The sequence below is a fragment of the Lonchura striata genome, chromosome 19 (assembly GCF_050655825.1).
Source record: "Lonchura striata isolate lonStrDom1 chromosome 19, ASM5065582v1, whole genome shotgun sequence".
Classification (NCBI taxonomy): domain Eukaryota; kingdom Metazoa; phylum Chordata; class Aves; order Passeriformes; family Estrildidae; genus Lonchura; species Lonchura striata.
Genome location: NC_140721.1, coordinates 1,101,026 through 1,124,080, shown reverse-complemented (window position 1 = coordinate 1,124,080; position 23,055 = coordinate 1,101,026). Strand labels below are relative to the sequence as shown.

At 48.1% G+C, this 23,055-nt stretch overlaps 1 protein-coding gene across 8 annotated transcripts in view; it reads right to left on the bottom strand.

The window, feature by feature from the left end:
* Positions 1–18,346, bottom strand: part of NF1 (neurofibromin 1) — a 75,358-nt gene extending 57,012 nt beyond the window's left edge. For 4 of the 8 annotated variants that reach the window (XM_021533030.3, XM_021533029.4, XM_077787598.2 and 1 more), the window contains exons 1-12: positions 17,276–17,450; positions 9,587–9,730; positions 8,014–8,097; positions 6,223–6,413; positions 3,412–3,518; positions 3,085–3,152; positions 2,776–2,851; positions 2,105–2,262; positions 1,440–1,613; positions 1,148–1,270; positions 778–852; positions 275–406 (exon numbers count right to left, since the gene is read on the bottom strand). In XM_021533030.3, coding sequence (XP_021388705.1) covers positions 275–406; positions 778–852; positions 1,148–1,270; positions 1,440–1,613; positions 2,105–2,262; positions 2,776–2,851; positions 3,085–3,152; positions 3,412–3,518; positions 6,223–6,413; positions 8,014–8,097; positions 9,587–9,730; positions 17,276–17,335 — 1,392 coding nt within the window. In that variant the 5' untranslated portion in view covers positions 17,336–17,450. Of the gene's footprint in view, positions 1–274; positions 407–777; positions 853–1,147; positions 1,271–1,439; positions 1,614–2,104; positions 2,263–2,775; positions 2,852–3,084; positions 3,153–3,411; positions 3,519–6,222; positions 6,414–8,013; positions 8,098–9,586; positions 9,731–17,275; positions 17,451–18,267 lie in introns of those variants that run through there. The other 4 variants (XM_021533032.3, XM_077787597.2, XM_077787600.2 and 1 more) reach the window with 2 other exon arrangements.
* Positions 18,347–23,055: the final 4,709 nt, after the last annotated feature.

Here is a 23,055-nt window from a genome sequence, read left to right as displayed (position 1 = left end):
ATTCACAGAGCCAGAAAGCTTAAAATGGACAGTTAGCCACAGAGGACAGTTAGAGGACAAATACTTGTACGTTGCCAGTTTAAAAGCAGCAGGAAAACGGAGACACACTGAACTAGGAACAGCCAATCCCCCAACGCTGCAGGGCTGCAGAGCAGGTGTGGCTCCCTGCTGCTCTGCGCATCACCACGTTCTCCCCGCTCTGGCGTCCGGCGCAAAGGTGATGAAGAGGAGGGCAGGGCGGGCACGGGGACGGCGGGAGGTGCCCCGGGCTTACCGGGGTCATGCGGATGGCGGCGTGCGCCCCGCAGCCCTGCATGGCGCGGTGCAGCGTGTCGCTGAACATGCTGCGCAGCTCCACGGCATGGCAGTACACGGCGTCGATCCGTGGCCACCAGTCCAGCGCCGACTGCAAGGCAAGGGCAGCGCTGACCCCGAGCCAGGGCTCTGGGGCCACCGAGGCTGAGCGTGACCAGCCCTCACCCCAGTGCTCTGCACACCGTTACCAGTATCATCATCATTCCGTGTGTAACCTTTCAATAGCCTTGTAACTGAAGCAACGATTGTAACGATCAAACTAGTAACCTTTAAATAGGCTGCAACTGAAGCGATTCCAACCTAGCTGCTCACTATATCACTCTGCCTCCTGAACAGGCACCAACCCCGAGACGTTCTGCGCTCACAGGATTTGGTTTGCTATCCAAATGGTATTTACTAAGTAGATATTGATCTGAACAGAAGCCCCAGACACCAAGCTGATGAAATACTGCCAGAACTTACGTTTGTGATGATTCGGTGGAGTGAATTTACCAGCACATAATGAAATGTTGATGGGGAATTCTGTGCCAAGCAGATCTACAATAAAATACATAAAAGCCACTTAGGAATATCTTTGTCTTTGCCATCTTTCTTATCATCCTAAAAAACATTCTGGAGCCTTTTTATTAAATTGACAAAGCTGTCAAATCTGAACAAGAGAAGCCTAATCAGCTGTGAAAAGATTTATCAAAACATGCAGGGATTCATTACTAAGGGATATTTATACAGTTGAACTAATTTATGAGTTTCAAGCTGCTGTTAGCACAGCTTTTATAACTGACAGGTCGTCAATAGTGTGTAGAGAATGACTTACCATAAGCAGTGCTCCTACCTTGAAGTGTTGGTTATTGTGAGGATTTATGCGGAAGCAGGAAACCAAGCAGTCAATCATCAGGTCTACATCTGCATTCTGATTGCCTCTTGAAAAAGGTTTGCTTGGGTTAAACAGCAAATTCTATATAATTCAAAAAAATATAAATATATAAATCAGATACCATGATTATTCCTGGCTACTTTTAATACAAAATTTTCCACTGAAAACCACTGGTATTCAATTAAGAAATTCAAAGTTAACTTCATTATTTCAAATTTCTTCACTGCAATTAGGAAACAGACATTCTTACCTTAAGATCTACTACCATGGACTGCACTAGCAGGAAAATGACAGAATTATCTTCCCAATTTATGTACGTAGATGCTTTGCACAGTTTAACACAAGCAATAGCAGCACTTTCAGTCAGCTGCCTACTCCCACTGTGTCCTGCCAGGGCCTTCCTGAGATTGTCCAGGAACAGCTTCTGCAGAATTCAAACCAGGGATAGTTATAACCAGACTGGATGCAGTGGAGAAATCCTGTCATTATTAAAGACATTCCATTTGACAGACCTGAGGCAATCAGACTTACACAATAGGTGGTTGCTCACTCTCAGCCCTAAGCAGGTTCTGCAGGTGCTGTAGCTGCGGGGCTCACAGCCCCCTGCAGAACCCAGAACCTCAGCACAGCCATTTGCTGTGGGTGGAGGCAGAGGAAATCACAGCACAGAGATCCAAATCTCCAAGGAAATGGAAAAGTTTTGAAATAACAGTGTTTGGGACATACTATCTGTATGAATTACTGACAGTAAAAGAACATATGTAAGGTGAGAATTTAAAAGTGCATAAATTTACATATGGAATTGCAACGTGCTCTTTAAGGAGAAAAGACAAAATTGAACATCCCTGAAATACAGAATCAGCAAAACGAAGCAGACTCTAGAAAACAGAGCCAGAATTCCGTTATTTCTCTTACCTTGTTCATTTTAGTTTCCTCTACCACATCCTTTGCTATATCTTGGATTATCTCTGGACACAGGACCAGGAGGATGATCTGCAGTGGCCACACTGCTGCTTTACGTTTCGTGCTTTCAGCAAAGCCATCCACTAAATCAAACAACTTCTCAGCACAATCTGCATAAAACATAAGCCCAAGTCCAACACCACTTTTAACTATGAAGAGGTAAAGAACAGATATAAAAGAAGAGAGGGATAGTTCCACCTACACAAAAGGAAAGTTGTGGTCTGCACATTACTGACATGCTACTGGGGATCAAAAGGTCTCAACCCAGTTAAAGACATGGTTTACCTGAAAATATAAATTCTCCTCTCTTTTTCACTAGAGACAAGTAAAGGTGATGTTCTCTAAGTTTTTACCCTGTATCAAGATGAAAAATATAAATTTAAAGAGTCTCCATCTTTTGGGGTTTATTTCTTTGTGTTGTGAAGCACAAAGTTAATCTCTTTTAAGAGGAAAGTCAGGAAAGAAAACAGACAGGAACACACTCTTGCCTGCCCTGACAAAGGCTGACAGAAATTTATTTATTTGCAGGCTGCACGAGGAGCAAAGAGGGCACAAAATGCAAGTGAATGCATTGGGGATGTCTGAGAAACCAGCCTTGAACACTGTCACGTGTTATGCCTTACCAGCCATGTCAGTCTGGGGAGTTTGGTACAGCTTTGTAAATTCATCAGGATAGTTTTCCACCCAGTTCCAAAATGCCTGCAGATAATGGGAAACACCTTCACATTCCAGCACTTCAACAATTTTACTAAATTACACATTTAAACAAAGAGGCATTATATTCTTAATTCTAATCACTTAAAATTTCTTGCAAAACATATCTGCATCAAAAGGAGGCAGCAATTTTTATTACATAGTAAATTACTAAACTGCAACTATTCCTAAACTAGAAGAAAGTCTGTGAATAAGCAATAAAAGTGCTGAACACTTACCTTCTCAAGACTGTTGATAACAGCTAACTGAGCTACTTTCTTAAGAGCTTTAAACTTGAATACAGTCTCTGTAAAGATAAAACATACCTGCATTTAGAACAGAAAATTCTTCTAAAAACAACACAGGTTATACAAGATATTTGAAGTGCAAAGCAATTTTCAAATCAATGTTTTAATAGTACTTAACTACTTTTAAATACTTCAGTAAATACATGACTGCTTGGAGTAAAACAGAGCAATAAAACCCAGATGTATCAATTGCACTGTGTCATCTCTGACTAAACAGATTAAAATAGAAATATTTCAAAACACAGGCTCAGATCATACCTTGCAAGAGTCGCTTGAGTTTTGAACAGTCCACACTAATGTACTGTAAAAGTTCAATATCATGAACATCAGCATTATCTTCTGAACAAACAGTCAGTTCCTGCAATCTAAAAATACGCAAAGTAAATAAACTTTTCCATCAGATCCTGTCAGACAGGTATGAACACACCTGTGAGATTATACATTTCAAGAGCAGGGGAACATTCCATTATCTCAGATAAACATTTCCAGATTTGGAAATAAAAGATCTTGCACAATTAAGACTTAATATTACATTCTTGTGCCATCCTCATAGTGAAAATGGAGCTAGAAAACCCGTGATGAATCTTACAAGATGTCAGTACCTTCTTTGGATTGACTGTACCCAAGATTTGCCTAAATCCTCCTGTTATCCACCCTCCTGTGGCAGTAACCTTGTCACCTTTTCAACCAAACACTGGAGCATGGGCTCCTGACACCTTTAGGCCACTGCTCCTTCACAGCAGGTCCTGCCCCAGGTAAGATCTCGGAGCACACCAGGGACTGATGGTACTGGATACCACTGCAGTGAGCTACAACCATTCTTGCTCCACATTTCTCTGGCCTAAGCACACAGGATGAAGTTTAATCACACCAGCTTAAACACAACAGCATCTTTTCACACTGCTGTCTGAGAGAATGTACTCAGCATCTCCCAGACACCAAGCCACTGATCACTGCAGCATCTGCTCCCACAAACTCGGGACTGCCATGGCTCCTTCCAAGGATACAGATGTGTTTCAGACAAGGAATGTGATTTCTAGTACTGCACACAAAAGCAGTTCTTCATGTCTTCAGCGCCAGGGAAACTTAACAGCCCTCGCTGGGAATGGGAAGGTCCCCACTGCTATGCTTTTCATGCCAAAAATCCCCCAGCTGCTGTGCAAGGCCCAGAAATATGCCTCAACAGGAAACCCAGGTCAGGGATCAGCAGTGCTGACTGGCAGCAGGCTGACCCCTGTGGAGACCAGCAACAACTGGTCAAACATTTAACTGTTGCTGTACAAGCCATCTGCAAGGGAAAACAGGTTAGGGGAAAAGCACTCTGCTCCAGCTCAAAGGGATGCTGAGGGGGCTTTGGAGCAGGGGAGCAAACCATGCCACAGGCATACAAATACACACAGATCCAGCCACTAGATTCAAAGATTCTCAAAAAATTTCAACCAAAAAATGCTTCCAATGAAAGGAGTAAAAGAAATTGTTTCCCTTTCTATAAGCAACAAAACACTATCAATCTATAGAGTAAAACCACATCCCCCATGCTAGCTGCCAAGTCTATGTTCTTGAAGTAGAAGTTATTAAAGGTTCTGTAACAACTTTGAAAATACTTTAAATTTCAATTTACTCAATCATTTTAGACTGATTTCTAAAACATAAACATTTTCCAAAGAAATATATAAATATATGAGGAAAATATAAATCTTTGTTTCAATTAAATTGGTTCATTCATTGCCATGTGACCATGTAAGGCTGCCCAAGCTCCACTTCTAATAAATCAAGAATTATGTCAACTGTAACACTGCATGACAAAAGCTAAGCTACTTCAAGCACCTTTCAAAAATCATCAAAGTATTTCAGTAATAAAAAGCTTAGCACACCACTCTAGTGGACTGACAAATGCTGAAGCAACAGGATCTGGAACAGAGCAAAAAGAGCAAATAGATGGAAATTTTGGGCCTGTCTCCCTTCTTACTTAGAAAAGCAGAAAATCCAGTTATTTTTACAGTAAATGTGCTGTGAAACTCAAGTCAGACAGAAGAAAAATAGGTCTTTTCCAACGACTAAAAAACAGCCCAGCTGTTAGTCAGGCATAAGACAGATTTAACATAAAAGCTTCCTAGCAAGAAAACAACCATGGGGCTCCAGCAGAGCTGTGGACAATCACCAATTTTCATTCTAAATTTGTAAGAAAATGGATACAAGCATTAGCTTCAGCATTCTTTTTTCCAAGACACCTTGCACCCACAAGAACTTATTCAACTTCTTCCTCTGCATTATCTTCATTCACTATTTGCACTGGTACTTTTGGAAGCAGATTAAAAAAGCAATAAATGAAGCCAGCAGTAACCCAGGATGGGGTTGAAACAGGTTCATTTTATAACCTGAAACCCAAGTAAAACTGTGAAAGGTTGAGAACTTGAAAGGTTCTCCACTTGAGAACTACCTCATTAAAGAGCATTTAAAGCATTGGCTCCTCTGAACAGCCTGCAGCTGGCGGCAGACAGAGGCTGCAGGCAGCAGTGCAGATGCCGTCCCTCCCCAGGCCTGCAGCAGTGCAGGTGCCGTCCCTCCCGAGGCCTGCAGCAGTGCAGATGCTGTCCTTCCCCAGGGGGCTGCAGCAGTGCAGATGCTGTCCCTCCCCAGGCCTGCAGCACTGCAGATGCTGTCCCCTCCCCAGGGGGCTGCAGCAGTGCAGATGCTGTCCCTCCCCAGGCCTGCAGCACTGCAGATGCTGTCCCTCCCCAGGCCTGCAGCACTGCAGATGCTGTCCCTCCCCAGGGGGCTGCAGGCAGCAGTGCAGGTGCTGTCCCTCCCCAGGCCTGCAGCAGTGCAGATGCTGTCCCTCCCCAGGCCTGCAGCACTGCAGATGCTGTCCCTCTCCAGGCCTGAGGCAGCAGTGCAGATGCTGTCCCTCCCCAGGCCTGCAGCAGTGCAGATGCTGTCCCTCCCCAGGCCTGCAGCAGTGCAGATGCTGTCCCTCCCCAGGCCTGCAGCAGTGCAGATGCTGTCCCTCCCCAGGCCTGCAGCAGTGCAGATTCTGCCTCTCCCCAGGGCTGCAGCAGCGGTCAGTACCTGGTGGAGATGCGGCTGAAGACGGCGTTGAAGTTGTTGCAGCTGAGCGAGAAGAGCACGCCCGAGGCGGAGCTGCGCAGCTCGGCCGCGTGCTGGTTGCCCTCGCGGTAGGTGTGGATGAAGTGGCAGATCTCGGGCAGCAGCTGCTTCACCAGCATGGTCTCGTCCAGGCGCATGGTGTCCTTCGGTTGCTGCAGACAGACGTTCCCTGAGCCCTGCTCGGGAGGCAGCGCCCGTCCTGCCCACCGGCCCGGCGCGGCTCCTTCCCCGGCGCAGCAAACCGCCCGCGGGCTGATGGAGCTCCGCGGGCAAAGCAGCACAGCAGCTGCTGGAGCAGCACAGCTGTGCTCCAGGAACGTGTGCCCTGCTGCTGTGTCAGGGAGCAGGACAGCACTGCCTACCCCGGCTTCCACTGAGGGCTCGAGGGCAAAGCCACCTTGCTTCCCTTTGCCTAGGGGCTTGGTGGCCACATTTTGACAGCGAGTGTTTTATATTAAAAATGAACCAAAAGGAGGTGTTTCTCCCTCGCTCTTGCCGGGAATTGCTCTATACGAGTCAAAAATGGTTTAATTTCCCCGCAAAAGAAAAATCTAATTTTTGCCAGTTTGCACGGTGTGAGACATAAGGAAACTATTTACAGAGGAATTCAAAGTGAAACTTTGCTCTACTAAGAGCAAGTTTTAACAGAAGGGTCAGCACTAAAGCTTTCTAAAATTCTACCAATGAGTTCTCCATAGGGAATTGGGAAGTTTCAGAGACTCCCACTTAGTTGACCTGAGTCTTGTTGCCATGAGAACTTGATGAAACATTGAGCAAGAAATCCATCTGAAGATACCACAGAACACAACACGCTTTGTACAGAGCTTTGGCTCACTCTGATTTAACATATTCTGCCTCAAAATGCTCTCATTTCAAGTGACAGAGCAAGAACCATTCAGCACAATTTTAGGCTATTTAAATATGATGACCTATCAGGAAAACCACTGTTTCAAACATTATGCATAGAAGAAGTATTTAAAAATAACTAAATTCTGAAGTTAAAATTCTGTTTTTTTGACTCAAACTGTTCTTTTGACTCGATGTATCAAAGACAGAAAGTGCCAAAAAGAGGTGTTTTCCTCAGCTGTAAAAGCTAGAAATGGAATACAGCTTAAAAATAAAATCCCATTCTTGTTAATAGAACAAACCACTGTAAATCTCGCTCTCAGTGAAGTCTGGCTTTGCAATTCCAGCTCAGCACAGTAGGCTGTACAAGCAGCACCACTCTCCTCCCAAAGGGACCAGCAAACTGCCTTGCAGCAGCTCTGCCTGGAAACCTCAGGCCTGCACTCCCAGTGGAGATTTGGACATGGTTAACTAATGTAATCTAGGAAACACCTGCAGAAATCATCTCTAGAGTAGTGGCAGCAAAGTTTCTGCTGTATATAAAAGCACGTGGAAAATTACTTTGACAAATGAAAGTTTTAAGACATTTAAAGAAATCTCAGCACTGTATACAGAGAACTAAGTAGCACAAAATGAAAAACTTGTACTGAATCCTCTGCTACTTTTAACAGGAAAAAAGACCACTAATTTTAGGCAATAAAAAGCACCCTCCAAATTGTTAATGCATCAATTACATCAACTACTTGCATTTATAAAAAGTTTTAGTATTTTTAAATGGCATTAATCCTATTTTGCTCTAAATCTGATTAGTTTTTAGCACCAGTAACAGCAGATACACAAGCATTTGACCTGTATTCTCCAACCCATTGGATTCCAAGTTAGAATTACTTATGCAAGCCTACTCACCCCTGCCAGACATTTTTCCAGTGTATCCAAGATAATCAGCTGAGATAGATACAAATTCTTTTCAGCAGTTTCTCCAAATATTCTCTAGAAGTAGAATGGATTCATCTGAGATACAGATCTTTGACTTGTCATGTAATGAAAGGGAAGCAGCAAAGTGGCACAGTAAATTATGGCTCCATTACTGATCTGGCTTGGAGTTTAGACATAAAGCCAGCAAAAGTCAGATTAAAATAGGAATTAAAACCTTATCACTAAATAATTATCTTTGTCCAGTCTCAATGCCAAATGCAATAAGGAACCAGCAGCCCCTGCAAAGTAAGACTGGAGGTGCCCAGCAGCCCTCACCTCCACCAGGCCCACTGGCTGCCCAGAAATGTGGGTTCCACCTTTCAGAACCTGTTTTGGTACCAATTAGTGCTGACTCTTTTGCAGTTCTGTACAGGATGCCCCACTGCAGACACGGGCAGGATTCCCTCGGGTGCTCCAGCCAGCACCCAGTCCTGTGCCAACAACAGCCACTGCCTCCAGCAATATTAAAACAGCAAAATAAAGCAGGAAAGACTCAGCCAAAATCATATTGGTTCAACTGCCCACAGAGCACCTGTCAGAGTCAGCCAGAGAAGTTTATTTTACCCCACGCAGGGGTGGCTCACCTCAGCCCAGGTTTCAGCTGAGACTCTTGCTGAAACCAAGTCTTTTATGACAGTGTCTCTTGGGTTGGTGTGTTCCAGCTACAGAAACCCTTCCCAATTACTGCTGCTTCCCACAGAAGCTCAGACCATCACATGGGACAAACATTCACGCTTGCTCCTCAGAGCAAATGTTGACTTTTGAATTGACACTTTCAGCTAGGTCTTTCCTCTCAAAATCTGTGTATTACATACAGAAACTTCTTTTAACTGTACAGTTTTCTCCTTTATCAGCCAACCGCCTTGCACATCAACACGTTCCCTCATGCCTGTAGAGCTTAATTAAAACAAATTCTCTCTCCAAAGGGATTACAGGTATCTTTAAGCAGCCTAAAATCCCCAGCAGCAGGGCAACCTATTTTCTCATTTTATCTGTCCTCTGCAGTTCCAGCAGATGCACATCCCTGTACAACTGACAGCCAAGGGCTCACTCCAATGAATGTCTCTAAAACCATAAAAAAGTACTGCCAGAGCCTGGCCAGTTCTGTTACCTGTTTGGGGAGATTCCAAATGATCCCTAATTACATGGATCCAAAACTCAATGAACTAAACTTTTGTCATGGCAAAGGTTCTGACTGAAACTCATCTGGCTGTTAAAAAATAATCTATTTTATATACAGAGACACACAGTAAAACACTCATGCAGCCTGGAAAATTCAAATAGCTCAAGTTTTAAATCCCTTCCCTGCCCCAAAGTCCCAATGCCTTTCTGTGGAACATGGCTCTGATGGATGCTGCTGGTGAACTTCAGAACAGAAAATAAGTAAGTGTAAAAGGCAAGCAACAATTTGACTAAATTTCAAGTAATTCTCTGCAGATTTTACAATAGAAATAAATAACTATTTTTAAAAAATCACCAAACAATGCAAAATTAGAAAACTTACCATGTTATTAACATTTTTTAAGATATTGGTGAGACCACTGATGACCAGGGAAAACTTGTACTTGGAAATGTTGATGAGACATTCCTTGTTGTGCTCCGTACTGACTTTGGTGTGGGTATTCTGCTGGCAAGCCTTTATTGGAAGCTATAAGAGAGAACTGTTATAAGCTTTTTCACATTGAAATTTACAGCTTTAAAGACAGGTTAAAAACTTGTGACACACCAGAAACCACCTTGAGAAACTTTCTACAAGAGACAACAGTGAACACATTCTTTCACCTTCTCTACATTTATCTTTCCATTAGCTACCTATAAAACAAAATGCTTAAGCTCACTTGTTCCTTTTTCTGAACTGAAACTAAACCTCTCTTTTGTGATGAATTTTCTACAACCTGGATGCCAAAGCAATCAAAAGGAGCAGAAAAATGTAAGGCAATTGTAAGAAAAGAGTCTTTATTTTAAAAATGGGCTTATTAAAGCCCAAAAGTCTTCCAAGGCCAATACCTGCAAGAAAAAAATACATCTTGGGACCTGAGGGGAGGAAGACCCCAGCAGGTCCCAGAACAGGTGAGCTGGAAGGCAGCAGGTGCTCCATGTGTGTCCCCTGCTCTGTCACAGGCAGGACTGGCCAAGGAGGAACCAGTGCTGGCCCTGCCTGCAGCCCCCACAGACATGGGCATCTTTGGGGTCCCCCCACAAACACCCCCAGTGATGAATCTCAGCCTCAAACACACTTGGAGCACCTGTGAGCCACGTTACCTGCCCCTGCCTGTTGTATTGTGTTGTTTGGTTTGTCCCTGTTTTTCCTCATTTACGGTTTCATCCCAAGTTGTCTCCCCTTCCCTACATGTCAAATCTCCCAAATCCCTAGGAATTTCCTTGTCAATCCCCATATGCCCTCCCTGGCACCTTGTCTGTCACTCAACTCCCCAGCCCCTCTCTCTAGAAGCTTCTACAAAGGGTGTGGAGTGCTTGGCCAAGGCAGGGGTCCCCCTCCTCATCTCCCCAGTATGTTGTCCTGTTGTCAATTACTCCATGTCCCACTCCTCTGTCCCCCCATGGTGGATAGCCAAACCCCTCCCTTGTTCCCACCCCTAAGAAAAGGGGCTGCTCCATCTCCTCGGGGGCTTTCCAGCATTGTACCCCTGAGGGCAGGAGCTCCCCAGCGCTCCCAATAAACCTCGGATGGATACAGCCTGCATTGTCTCCCCTGGGCTCCCTCACCATCGCTGGCAGAGCCTTCCCAGGAAAGACTCAACCCCGAGCTGCCCTTCCACACGCCTGGGCACGGAAGGGTGCCCTGAGCCGCTGTGGCGCAGCTGGCAGGAAGCACCAAGAACGCTCTTGGTGGGCACTGCGGCACCTGCCCAACAGCCAGGAGTAAAAACTAGACCCAAAATCCATCCTCTCCCAGCAAGAGAAGATTCAGAGTGACCGCACAGCACCGAGATGTTCCTGCTGCCTGTGAACACTGGGTACTTTGTCTCCTGCTGTACCCAAATTCTTCAGGGGTCACAAACAAGTCACTTCCCAGGCATACACCCACTCCCCCTGCCCGCTCCCAGCCACCACTCTTCAGAAACAATAATTTCACTCAGGATTTTTATTTTTTAAAAGCAAACTAATATAGGAATATTTATGTCATTTGTATTTAAAAGTGTGACCTTGCAATTCCCTATCCGTAGGAGCTTGAATTGCTACAAAAAATTTTAACCAATTTTGACCAGAATTGTGAATAAAGGTGTATTCTGAAAGACAGCAATAGCTCAGTGGAAATGCCATGGTGTAATATTTGTGCATTAGAAAAGATTATCAGAGAGAGAGAGAATTTAAGAGAAGGTAAAAGAAGGATTCCAAGGAATTACAATCAGCTTTACAGCTGCAAAGTGCCTTAGGAGGCACCTCCAGGCTGGTGGCCCTGGAAGGACACCCTCCCCATGCCCCCTGCAGCCACCTGACACCACCTTCTGCTGGGGCAAGTCCAAATGCCCAGATTTAAAATGCAAGGTGAACGGTACTGAAGAACCCCAACGTGGAGCACTTTTGTCCACCAGTTCTGAATGCAGTGTGCCTGGCCCAGCCTGATCCCTAGGAGGGAAAAGGGCACTGACCGCCTGTCCTGCTCTGATGCCATGGGCTGACTCCTCCTCTGTATGAGCTGAGCTTTGCTGTGGGTTCAAGCTCAATTCTTTTGGTACCATGGACACCGGCTGAGTCTTTCCTCAGAGAATGGCTGACTCTTAGGGAAGGAATAGATGGTCCTGGCACTCCAGATCAGACCAAAGACCCCGGAACAGCAGCAGGTCCCAGGGGAGCAGCAGACCCAGACGGGCTCCGGGAGCTGCGGCACCTCCAGGACAAGGGCTGAGACTCTGCCTGCACGGACACCCACAGCAGCAACTCCCGAGGGCAATCCAGCCCATTCCCACTCGACTTTGTGACTCCCTGGCAGTTTGGGCTGCAGGGCTTCACAACAGCGAGAGGCACTCCAATGTGCTCGCTTTTCCCCTGGAAAAGCAGAATAAACACCATTTATGACTCAATCTTTGTTTTCACTGTCAGATGTTATTTTTACAATGCGTTTCTGGAAGTCATTGGAGGATGATAGATACATTTAATTTAAAATTTCACTATTGCTAGTACTTTGTATTTGAATTTTCAAGTCTCTGTGCTGACAGCGGCAGCAAAGCTCAATACCACTGAGTGCTAAAACACTTGAGAAGAGCCTCTCAAAGAAATTGTGTCATAGATCTAGTTCTGTGTGCTCCCATGCCAGAGAAACATCACATTACACACTTCTGGAGCTTCCTGCCACAACAGCCACTACAACAAGGTCACCTAGAAGTAAAATTGCTTTTTATACTATCATTTAAAATAAGAAACTATACAAAAAGGAAATATTAGCACTGTTATTTTGGGGGCTTTTATTTCTCAGCTCTTTGTGCACTCTGACACGTTGGAACATTTTATTTCCCCTCATAGAATGCAGTGCCAGTGCTGGGTGACTAAAGCGAATCTACTTTACTTCTCTACAAATATCCATTAACCTAAACACTAAGGGGCAGGGGAAGCTGAAATTTTACTTTCATTGACTTTTATTTGATTTAAAAAAAAAGAAATACTAACAAATGGGTTCCTGTAGAGCTATTTGAATTAGAAACAGAAATCAGAGCACAAAGCTGAACTATAACTGGGGCTTCAAACTCCGAACACATGCTTTGCTCTGAGCAGCAAAGGGACAGTCACTGCCCCAGCTCAGCTCTGCCACCACTGACACAGAAGCAGCAGACAGCGAGGCTGCAGCTGCACTGGGCACGTTCTGCCCACACCCCGTGGGCTCCACACACCCTCCCTTGCCCTAGTGCAGCCTGATGGCTCCTTCGGGGGTCAAACAAGCCACAGAGGACAGGGAACAATGGCACTTGGGTCTAAATTTTGCCTTATTTCATGCAGTGGACAAAGGCAAAATAGGTAGACAAAATCTGGAACGTTTACAGCTACCAAATTGTAAATCTTTGAGACAATGAAAGAAAAAAGAGATTTACTGTGTTTGGTTTTTTTTTATTTTTAGCCAAAAACATTCCGTTTAAGGAATCCTGCCCTGGTCATAGATACTAATTATTTCAAAAAAAAAGGGTGTTTTTCATGCGTGTGAAGTGATTAGCAATACCTGTTTCAGGTATTCTCTAGTCTGATGCAAGAAGGTCCAATCTTTTGTTATATGAACATGGACACTGGTTTGCAACTACCACCACTGACAGGCCTGAGTGTCTGTAAGTTGTGCACTCAAGCTGTTGAGAAAAGCTACAGCGAGCCAGGGATTTTGCTTTATCACTTGTAATGAATTAACACAAAGTTAAATCAACTGTACTTAGTTGGTACTTAATACTCTGGAGAAACACACAACATCTAGGAAAAAATCCCTAATGCTATCCTTAACAGACCCAAAATCCACCTCAGTTCATCCTTCCAAACAATTTCTTGGAACTTTTCAGCAGACTGTAAGACACACACGTACTGGTGGCAGAAAATCCCCACAGCACCACCTCTCCTCAGCATCAGCACTGTCAGAACCAGACACAAATCCCTCTAAATCAACAGGCACCTTCCTCCCCTCTATGAACAGACACCTGCTAAAGAGGCACTATCCCTGAAAAGAACCTCACAGTTCAGCATTCCCAAGAACACACAACTTTTAAAAGTTTTTATATAGGTTGCTCTAAAAATAAAGTACTGTCAGAAGGTGAACTGGAAGCTGGTGCTGTGACCAATGGTGTATTTACCATCCTGCCAACACAAGCAGTGTGCTAGGTGAGGAAGGGCCACGGGCCACCTGGACCCTTTCAGCAGCTCCTCACTGCAGCCAGGTAACACCTGTGGCACTGGGCATTTCCTTCCCTGTCCCGGGGAAGGAAATGCTCTGCCCTGTGCAGAGCAGCACCTCAGCTGCAAATCCTCTGCCCGCACTCAGAGCCGTCACACCGATGTCACTGCAGGTTCTGCTCTGGTGGAGATGGAGCAGCACGCCTTGTGCTCCAGCCTGGCTCAGCCCCAGCTCCTGGGGCAATCTGCCCCACACACAGCAGCTGTGGACAGGAGCTGCACCTTCTGCCCAGCCCAGCCCAGCCTCACCTCCCAGCACAGGTACAGCCCTGGGGGGCAAGTCAGCACAGCACAGGAAACCTCACACTACATCCCAGTACTACCAGTGATTTCCTAACAAGCCATGAGGGAACCCAGAGCTGGTACCTGCAACCACTGCTTCTGCAGGTCTCTGGTTCTGCACAGATTTCAAACACTGTGGACAAAAGTCAACAGCAGGAGGAATATTTGCTTCAGTTCAATACCTTTTAATTAAAGGGAGAATGGAACATTACTACTGATTTCCAGTTTTTATGCAGTTTTTAACTGAGAGCCATCACACCTCATGAACTACAAATAGGAAGCCTAAACCAAAATCCACACAACAAAAAGGCTTCTTTCTTTAAAGTGTATCAATCACAGAACCACAGGATCATTAACGTTGGAAGAGACCTCCGAGATCTTTGAGTCCTGTGACTGATCCCCACCTTGTCACAGCACTGAGTGCCACATCCACTCATTCCTTGAACACTTCCAGGGATGGGCACTCAACCACAATAACCACTTACATGGCCACAAGTTTATAAAGGATTAACAGTTTTTATTATATCTGATAGTTTTAAACCAATCTAGATAGAAATGGTTTTGGGCAGTCAGACTCCTCCAACTATGTTCACAGCTCCTCCAGTGCTGTGCTTCCTGTGATTTCACATTGTAACACACTTAAAGCACTATGAAAACACAAAACATAAAACTGGAAGTGAGTATTTCCATGGGAAAAACAGAGAGAATTTTATTTTCCAAAGCTCTGACTATGTCTGAAATCACAGGGAATTCCACAAATTTCCAGGCTCTTAGTGCTGCTGCAGTCTAATTTTATCCTGTTCACCCCAAGTTTTGAAAAATACAATATCTAGTACTAAGTGCAGGCTCTGCTGAGAGGTGTGCCCATGCTCTCTGTCAGTGTGGTCTGGTCTCACAGGTCCCAGCAGCAGGTGAAGCCTGGGGGCAGCCCCAGGCCAGCCCAGCAGCAGGTGAGGGCTCACTGGAGCACAGGGCAGGACTGGCAGGAGCTCCAGGATTTATTCTCTGAGCCAGGCACTAGTTAATTCACAAAACTCTGCCTGCCAGGACTCCAGGCCCACAGAACTGTACACACAAAAGCAGATTTTGGTTAAAGCAGCATTTGTAACAATAAACAAGAGCAGACCAGAGCAGTCTGGTTTGCCCTGATTTCCCTTGTTTTCAGTAGCAATTAGCATCCCCTCAGCTTGCTGTTTCATCTTTCCTAAAATGAATTCAAGCACTCAGAAAATGAATGAAAAGCCTGTCTACATCTGTAAATTGGGAGGAAAGATGGTTACACTTTCCTTCTTTGCAAAGGAGGGAAGAAACCCTGGAAAAGTTTGCCCTCCCCTGCACAGAACAACCAAAACACAACGGACCCGAGCTGCCCTTGTCCCCCTCCTCACTCCAACCCACCCCGACATGCCAACAGTGCTCCTGGCGCTGAATCCACAGGTCCTGCCTTCAGGCAGACACAGGATGCAAACCCCACAGCTGCCAGAACACCACTGAAATTATCTGCATATATTCCATATATTTTGATAAGACACCACAACTGTGACCGACAATGATATACTTGATGCATATTATCATTGTAACTCCACTATTTCAGTATCTCAATAATCAGAATAGCTTTCTTCCTATCCAGAGAGGACTCCTCCCCTACACCTATCCATAACCATGCCATAAAAAGTACAGAAAAGTAATTCTAAGTTTGTAACTCCTAACAGAGGCTGACAAGCCCAATTCCACAATATGCACAAAGAAGAGAAGAAAGCACAGGGCCTTTAACACCAGTACATCAATAAATATTTTCTTGCATTATTGGGAGCATAAGCAATCCTATGCTTCCTAAGCTTTTGGAAAAAATGATCTATGACTCAAGGGTGAGAATAAGGTAACTCTGCAAATGTCTATAATGTATTGCAAAAATGTGCCTCGTTATAATGTCAAAAGACAAAGTTTGATATTTTCCTCTTCAAAATAAACTACATATAAATGCAAAAAGAAACAGCTGGGGTTTTTTGCACCAGGCCACATCTTTCTGCAGGGTGTTGAAGCCCAGCAGCACTGAGGGACAGACACAGCACAGAACAAGGCTCAGGCTGGAGGAGCAGCTCCACATTTTTGATGGATTTACACCAAGCAGGGTCTCACAGAGCTGGGCCTCCTGTGACACAAGGGCTGCACTCACAGTGTGGCAAAATGAGACAACGCAGCAACTGACCACTGAGCCTGAAGGAGCTACCTGACATCAGGAAAGCACCTTGGGAGTAGGGAAGGAGTTTAAGCACTGAGCTTAGCCCCACTGAGAGTCACCCACTTAATCCCAGTAAGCAGCTCCTGCTGGTGGATCAGAGAAATATAAAGCCTAAGGCCAACAAATCCCTCTTCCTCCCATTCAGAAAATCCTTCTCCAAACTACCGGCGCCGACTTTTGCAAGATGCGAATACCCATCACTGCAGCAGGAACCACCCGGCCCTGCCGCCCCAGGGCCGCGCCGGGGCTGGGGCTGCACACCGACATCGCCCGGGCGCCGGGGGCACCGCCAGCCCGCCGCAGCCCCGCTCTCCAGGCTCGCCCTCCCCTCCGGAGAGCCAGGCGGTGGAAGGCGAGGCCGGGAGTTCCACAGCGATGTGCACGGACGGCAGGGACACCTCGGGAGCGGCGGGGGCAGCGGCGGGGGCAGCCCGGCCCCTCCTCACCGCCGCTGCCGGCACAAGGACGGATGCGCCGCACCTGGAGCGGCCGGCCGGCAGCGCCGGGACCCCCGTGCGGCTGCCGGGGGCTACCGAGCGCTCCTGAGGGGCTACCGGGGGCTGCCGAGGGGCTACCGAGGGGCAGCGCGGCCCCGCCCCGGGCCCGCCCGGCACAAAGGGCGCCGGGGCCCGGGGCCTCGGCCCCGGCACGGGCGGGGGGCGGCAGGAGCGGCGCTGCCAGGGCCGGCTCCGCCCGGGCAGCGGGGCCGCTCCCCCGCCGCGCGCCCCCGGCCCTCCCCGCGGCCCGGCGAGGGGGACGCGCCGCCGCCGCCGCCCCCGCTACCTGCTCGTCGAAGCGGTTCACCACGGCCTGCACCCACTCCACGGGCTTGTGCGCCGCCATGTCCCGGCGCCGCCGCCGCCCGCCCGGGGAGCGGCGGGAGCGCGCGGGCGGTGCCGGCGTCGCGGGCCCTCAGCGCGCGGGGCCCGCCATGACACCTCACCGGAAGCGGGAGCGCGCGCCGCCCCCGCCGCCGCGCCCGGGGCACACCGAGCCCCGCACTGCGCCTGCGCGCCGCCCCCGCCCGCGCCCGCGCGCTCCTGCGCCTGCGCCGGGGCGGGGCCGGGCGGGAGCGGGGCGGGGCCGGTGGGGCGGGGCCTGGAAGGGCGGGGCCTGGGAGGGCGGGGCCGGGCCCGGAGCGCCCCGGCCGTGGCGGGGCCCCGAGGGCCGGGAGGGACACAGCGCTCCGTGCTCCTCCTTGTCCGGACACAGCGCTCCGGGCGGTGTCCCTGCCCGGACACAGTGCTCCGTGCGGTGTCCATGCCCGGACACAGCGCTCCGTGCGGTGTCCCTGCCCGGACACAGCGCTCCGTGCTCCTCCCTGCTCGGACACAGCGCTCCGTGCGGTGTCCATGCCCGGACACAGCGCTCCGTGCTCCTCCCTGCTCGGACACAGCGCTCCGTGCGGTGTCCATGCCCGGACACAGCGCTCCGTGCGGTGTCCCTGCCCGGACACAGCGCTCCGTGCTCCTCCCTGCTCGGACACAGCGCTCCGTGCTGCCCCCCGCCCAGACACCGCCCTCCGTGCTCCCTGCCATGGCTCTATTCCCTCTCAGCAGAGGTTTGGAGCTGAAAAGCCAAGCCCTAAAGTGAGTTGGAAATTTATCTACGTGGGAAGAGTCCCCCTTGTGAAATTTCCATCCATGGATGTTTTCAATCCAGCCAAAAATGCCCCTTGAATCACTTCCTTGGTGGAATTCTGGCACTTCTGCTTTTTGCCTGAGCTAGAGGATGAGGAGGCAGATGAGAAGGTCGAGGCATACATAGAAAATTACCTGGCCAGGCCTGCAGGAAAACCTCAGGGAACTCTCAGCTCACACTTTGTCCTTGCTCTGGAGTGAAGGTGCTGATCCTGTGTCACAGATACCATCAGTTAACAGCCCCACCTCCAATAAAGTCCCCTTCAAAGGCAGAAGTTCTGCAGCATTTCCTTCCTTCCTGGTGCATTTACCCTTTCAGATTCAGTTAATTTCTTGAACATCACCTACACTCTACCCAGGAGATCTGGGCCTCTCTGGCGTTACACCTGAACTGGCTCTTGGAGGTGACATTTGGCTTCTTGCTAGAGAATATGTTGTGGTTTTTTTTCCTCCTCTTACATCTTTGTCTTCTGCTTTCCTCTATTTTATGTTTTCAACTCAAATTATTTATTTACTAACCTTGTCTCCTTCTGACTCACTGAAGCCCCTGTTTCATCCTTTGATTTTTTTTCTCTCCATTCCTCCCATTCCAGTTTTGCATTTTCACCAGCATTTGTCAAACATGCTGAGTGACACTTTTCAATTTCTATTTATCTATTTTGGTCCAGAATGCTCACATCCCTTCTGGAAGCATTCCTCTGTAAGGCATAGGTTTGACCCCAATTCCTGATGGACGCGGTGTCATTGTGGAGGAACTGTGCCAAATCTGCCGTCGGAGTCAAAAATATTTCTGTCCTGTTCTTAAGAGAAGCCAAACAAACAAGCCGAAGTAAAGGAGGAAGGAAGGAAAGGACCTGCCAGGTTTCAGTGAGAGGTGCCCGAGCCCCTTAAAGGCGCGGGTTTCAGGCGGAGCTGCCGAGCAGAGCCCGGCGGGGCTGCAGCCGCTCCTCCGCCAGCCGGCCGGAGCTGCCCGTGCCGCGGGCTCCGAGCGCGCCGCTGCCGTGCTTTTGTCCATCAGAGGGCATTAGAGGCCGCTAAACGGCCTCGGCTTCCAGCCGCCCGCCGGGGTTCGTGTTCCTCCCGAGAGGTGTTTGACCGACCCGCTGCAGACAGCAGCCAGCCGGGGTTCGTGGGTTCGTGTTCCTCCCGAGAGGTGTTTGACCGACCCGCCGCAGAGAGCAGCCAGCCGGGGTTCGTGTTCCTCCCGAGAGGTGTTTGACCGACCCGCTACAGAGAGCAGCCAGCCGGGGTTCGTGTTCCTCTCGAGAGGTGTTTGACCGACCCGCTGCAGACAGCAGCCAGCCGGGGTTCGTGTTCCTCTCGAGAGGTGTTTGACCGACCCGCTGCAGAGAGCAGCCAGCCGGGGTTCGTGGGTTCGTGTTCCTCTCGAGAGGTGTTTGACCGACCCGCTGCAGAGAGCAGCCAGCCGGGGTTCGTGAGTTCGTGTTCCTCCCGAGAGGTGTTTGACCGACCCGCCGCAGACAGCAGCCAGCCGGGGTTCGTGTTCCTCCCGAGTGGTGTTTGACCGACCCGCCGCAGAGAGCAGCCAGCCGGGGTTCGTGGGTTCGTGTTCCTCCCGAGAGGTGTTTTACCCACTCACCCCGCACGCCCGGAGGTACAGCAAAACGGGAAGAAACCTTTTCTTAAGAGCAAACCACGGGTTTTCCTTGGTGTTCTCTGCTTCCCGGTTCCTCCCGGGCAGCAACAGGAGCCAGCAAATGATCTGACTATTAAGGATTCTGTACAAAATACTCACATGGGAACTTCTATCCCAGAAAGTCCAGTCATCAAGGGATCATTCAAATTGTACATGATGTTTCACACAATCAATTCTAAACGCTAGTATTTCTGTTCCAGTAGAAATCTCATTCGGATGCAAAACACCGGGAGTTTAATCCCTGCTACTTGATCTGATAAAAGAAACAGTCTATTATCAGGGCCTCCTAAGAGCTCAGATATTCTAATTGCACTTAATGGAACAGTATATTTTCTGAAATAGAGGCTGCTGCCTGCACGGGAAAGGGACACAGCTCTGTTAGTGTCTGCCCATTTGCCTTGGAGCTATAAACAAGCTCTTTGTGAGTCCCAGCTGAAGTTTGTTTGATCACAATCATTCCCAGTGTAAGTGTTCATGTTCTAAAGACTTCAGCAGAATGAGATCATTTTGTGTATTTACTTTTCCCCTCCCTAGTGAGTAATGCCATCCCCACGTATGACAGTCATTGCAGAGGTTAAGTTACTTAAATATTATAAAGCAGTATTTTAATTGTTCTAGACTAATCATTTCGGCCTAGATTAGAACATTGCCCCAAGGGATAATTCGAGGTTATCACTTCCTCTCCCTGACATTTTGTTTCCTTTCTTGTTTATCGCACCACAGGGTCATCAAGAAGAACTTTCAGTTTGTTCTTAGTCCCTATCTCCTCTGCATCCTGCAGTGGTACCACTGCAAGCAACACAGAATTCTCCTAGAATCACATCAAAGTCTGAGTGCTTGTCTCCAGAAAGCCTTCCAGTGCCTCGTGAGCAGCTCCCAAAGGCTGCTCACACCCAAGGAGCCCCAGGGAGTGCCCATCACCCGGGGCACCCGCGGAACTAAAACCAGTCTCAGTTTGCCCCGTACGGGACGGGGCCTGACACTTTCCGCCCTGACACTGTGCAAAAACCTGTGCGAGTCCCATTCAGTTCAGTGGCATGATTTCTCAGTTAGATCAGCTGATTTTAGACCATAATCACATAGTCTGGGAGCCAGGATTTGGGTTCAGTACCATCAGCACATCCACCGAGCGTGGCCTTTGTGGCAGCACCCAGGGTCTGAGCCCTGCTAGCACCACAGCCCTGCTCCTGCCAGTTCAGCTCCGACCCAAGGGCTGGGGGCAGAAAAGGGATTTACTGGCACGGGTGGAGTCAGTGGTTAGCAAAGGCCTGCAGGTTCACACATGGGACATCTGGACTTCATTTTAACTTACTTTAAATATGGATGCAGTGCACTGGGGAGAAGAGCCACCAGAGCAGCCTGGCCATCAGAGATTGCATTTCCTCCCTGCTCTGTCTTCTGAAGTACTCAGATTAGGGGAGGGACTGACAAGGGAAAGGAATTGTCTGATGGAAAGGTAAGTCTTTAAGAATTGGGAGAATGTCAAGACTAGAAGTGAATTTTCTGCTTCTTAAACAACCTCTGTGTAAGCCTGGTGTCAGCCCTTATGAATTGATGAATATAAAGACTTTCTGTTACTGAAGAGTTTTCCCCAAGTGCTGCTCAGTTTCCTCCCCATGACTCATGCCATTAGCTGATGCTGCCCTATTTAATTGCAACTTCTGCTTAAGCCCACACAAGCTTGTCTAAAATAAAACCTTAAAAAAGCTTACTTGCAGTAGACATCCAGTGGTTTGGATGGAAGTTACATGGCAACATCCTTTAGATAAAACATGTGCTGCTTTGCTGGGCTTCCAAATAATGCTGTGCAGCACAGAGGCCGTGGTCATGGTGTCTTTGAGTTGTGCTAAATGGAGCAGGAAATTGGGGATAAAGCTTACCCCAGGGCCATGCTCCTCTTGTGAACACCATGGTTACATTTGTACTTGCCTGGTGAGCTCCTAGCTGGTATCCACACACAGGTCCAGTCTTTGTATTTATATTTTTAATTCCCTGGCCACATGGGCAATGACAATGTTGAAGAATCACACTGCTGGCCCTTAACAACTGTCCTTGCCCTAAACCTGAACCCGGCCCTTTAAGGACTCATTAACCTGCTTTGCATTTTTGGACTCGTTGTTCATTGTGGGTGTGACTTTGCAGTGCTGCAGGTCCACGGATTCTCCAAATATCATGTGACTTAAAAGCAGCAGCGAAACAAAGGCACCACCTCTGCCTTACTTGCAGTCATAACCGGCATTAAGAAACAGCAAGGAAGCATTCCAGAGCTGCAGAGGGCAAGGAAAAATGCCAAGTTCTTTCAGAGTATGCAGTATGACAGGAAAAGTCAGCTCCAACAGAAAGAAGGCAAGAGGGCAATGCTTCCAGGCTCAGTAAGGAAGGAAAGGAAAAGGTTACACCTGTGTAGCACACAAACTTCCTCCAGCTAAATTGTGTAGTGGAATTGCATTAAAAATATTTTCTTGTGTTAGACTGGTGGGATTCAAGTGGCCAGTTCATCTTTTACTTCCATATATGGATCTCAAAATAAAAAAATAAAATTTCGCCATATTTTTTACAAAGTCATGGCCAAACAGCTTTCAAATGCAGCCCAAAAAAGGGCCTGGATTGAGCCACGTGGGAGCTGGAAGGCTTTGACTCAAGAGCATGGAAGGGATTCCAACTGCAGTTTAAAGATTAAAATCTACACTTCGATTGAGTGTAAATCTGCCTGATCTCCACGTGGTGGCTTTATCACCTTCCACCGAGTTGTGTAACTCAGCCTTTACTACAGACATGCTGTTTGTACTGCAAGGACACGTCAGGGCTCCCGCTGCATCCCAGACCCCTTGAATTAGTGCTGCACATGCACCACCGAGCAAGCAATCCCATCCCTGCAAGGTGAAAAGATGGAACAGGCAACATTCTGGAGGGCGAGCAGCATCCTGCCCCCTCCTGGCCTGCCCCTTCCCCAGAGCTGGCAGCTCTGACCTGTCTGCAGCAGGATGCAGCTCTGACCTGTCTGCAGCAGGATGCAGCTCTGACCTGTCTGCAGCAGGATGCAGCAGCTGACCTGTCTGCAGCAGGATGCTCTGCAGCAGGATGCAGCTCTGACCTGTCTGCAGCAGGATGCAGCAGCTGACCTGTCTGCAGCAGGATGCTCTGCAGCAGGATGCAGCTCTGACCTGTCTGCAGCAGGATGCAGCTCTGACCTGTCTGCAGCAGGATGCTCTGCAGCAGGATGCAGCCTCAGAGCGTGCCTGCAGATTGCCTTACAAGCCAAGTCT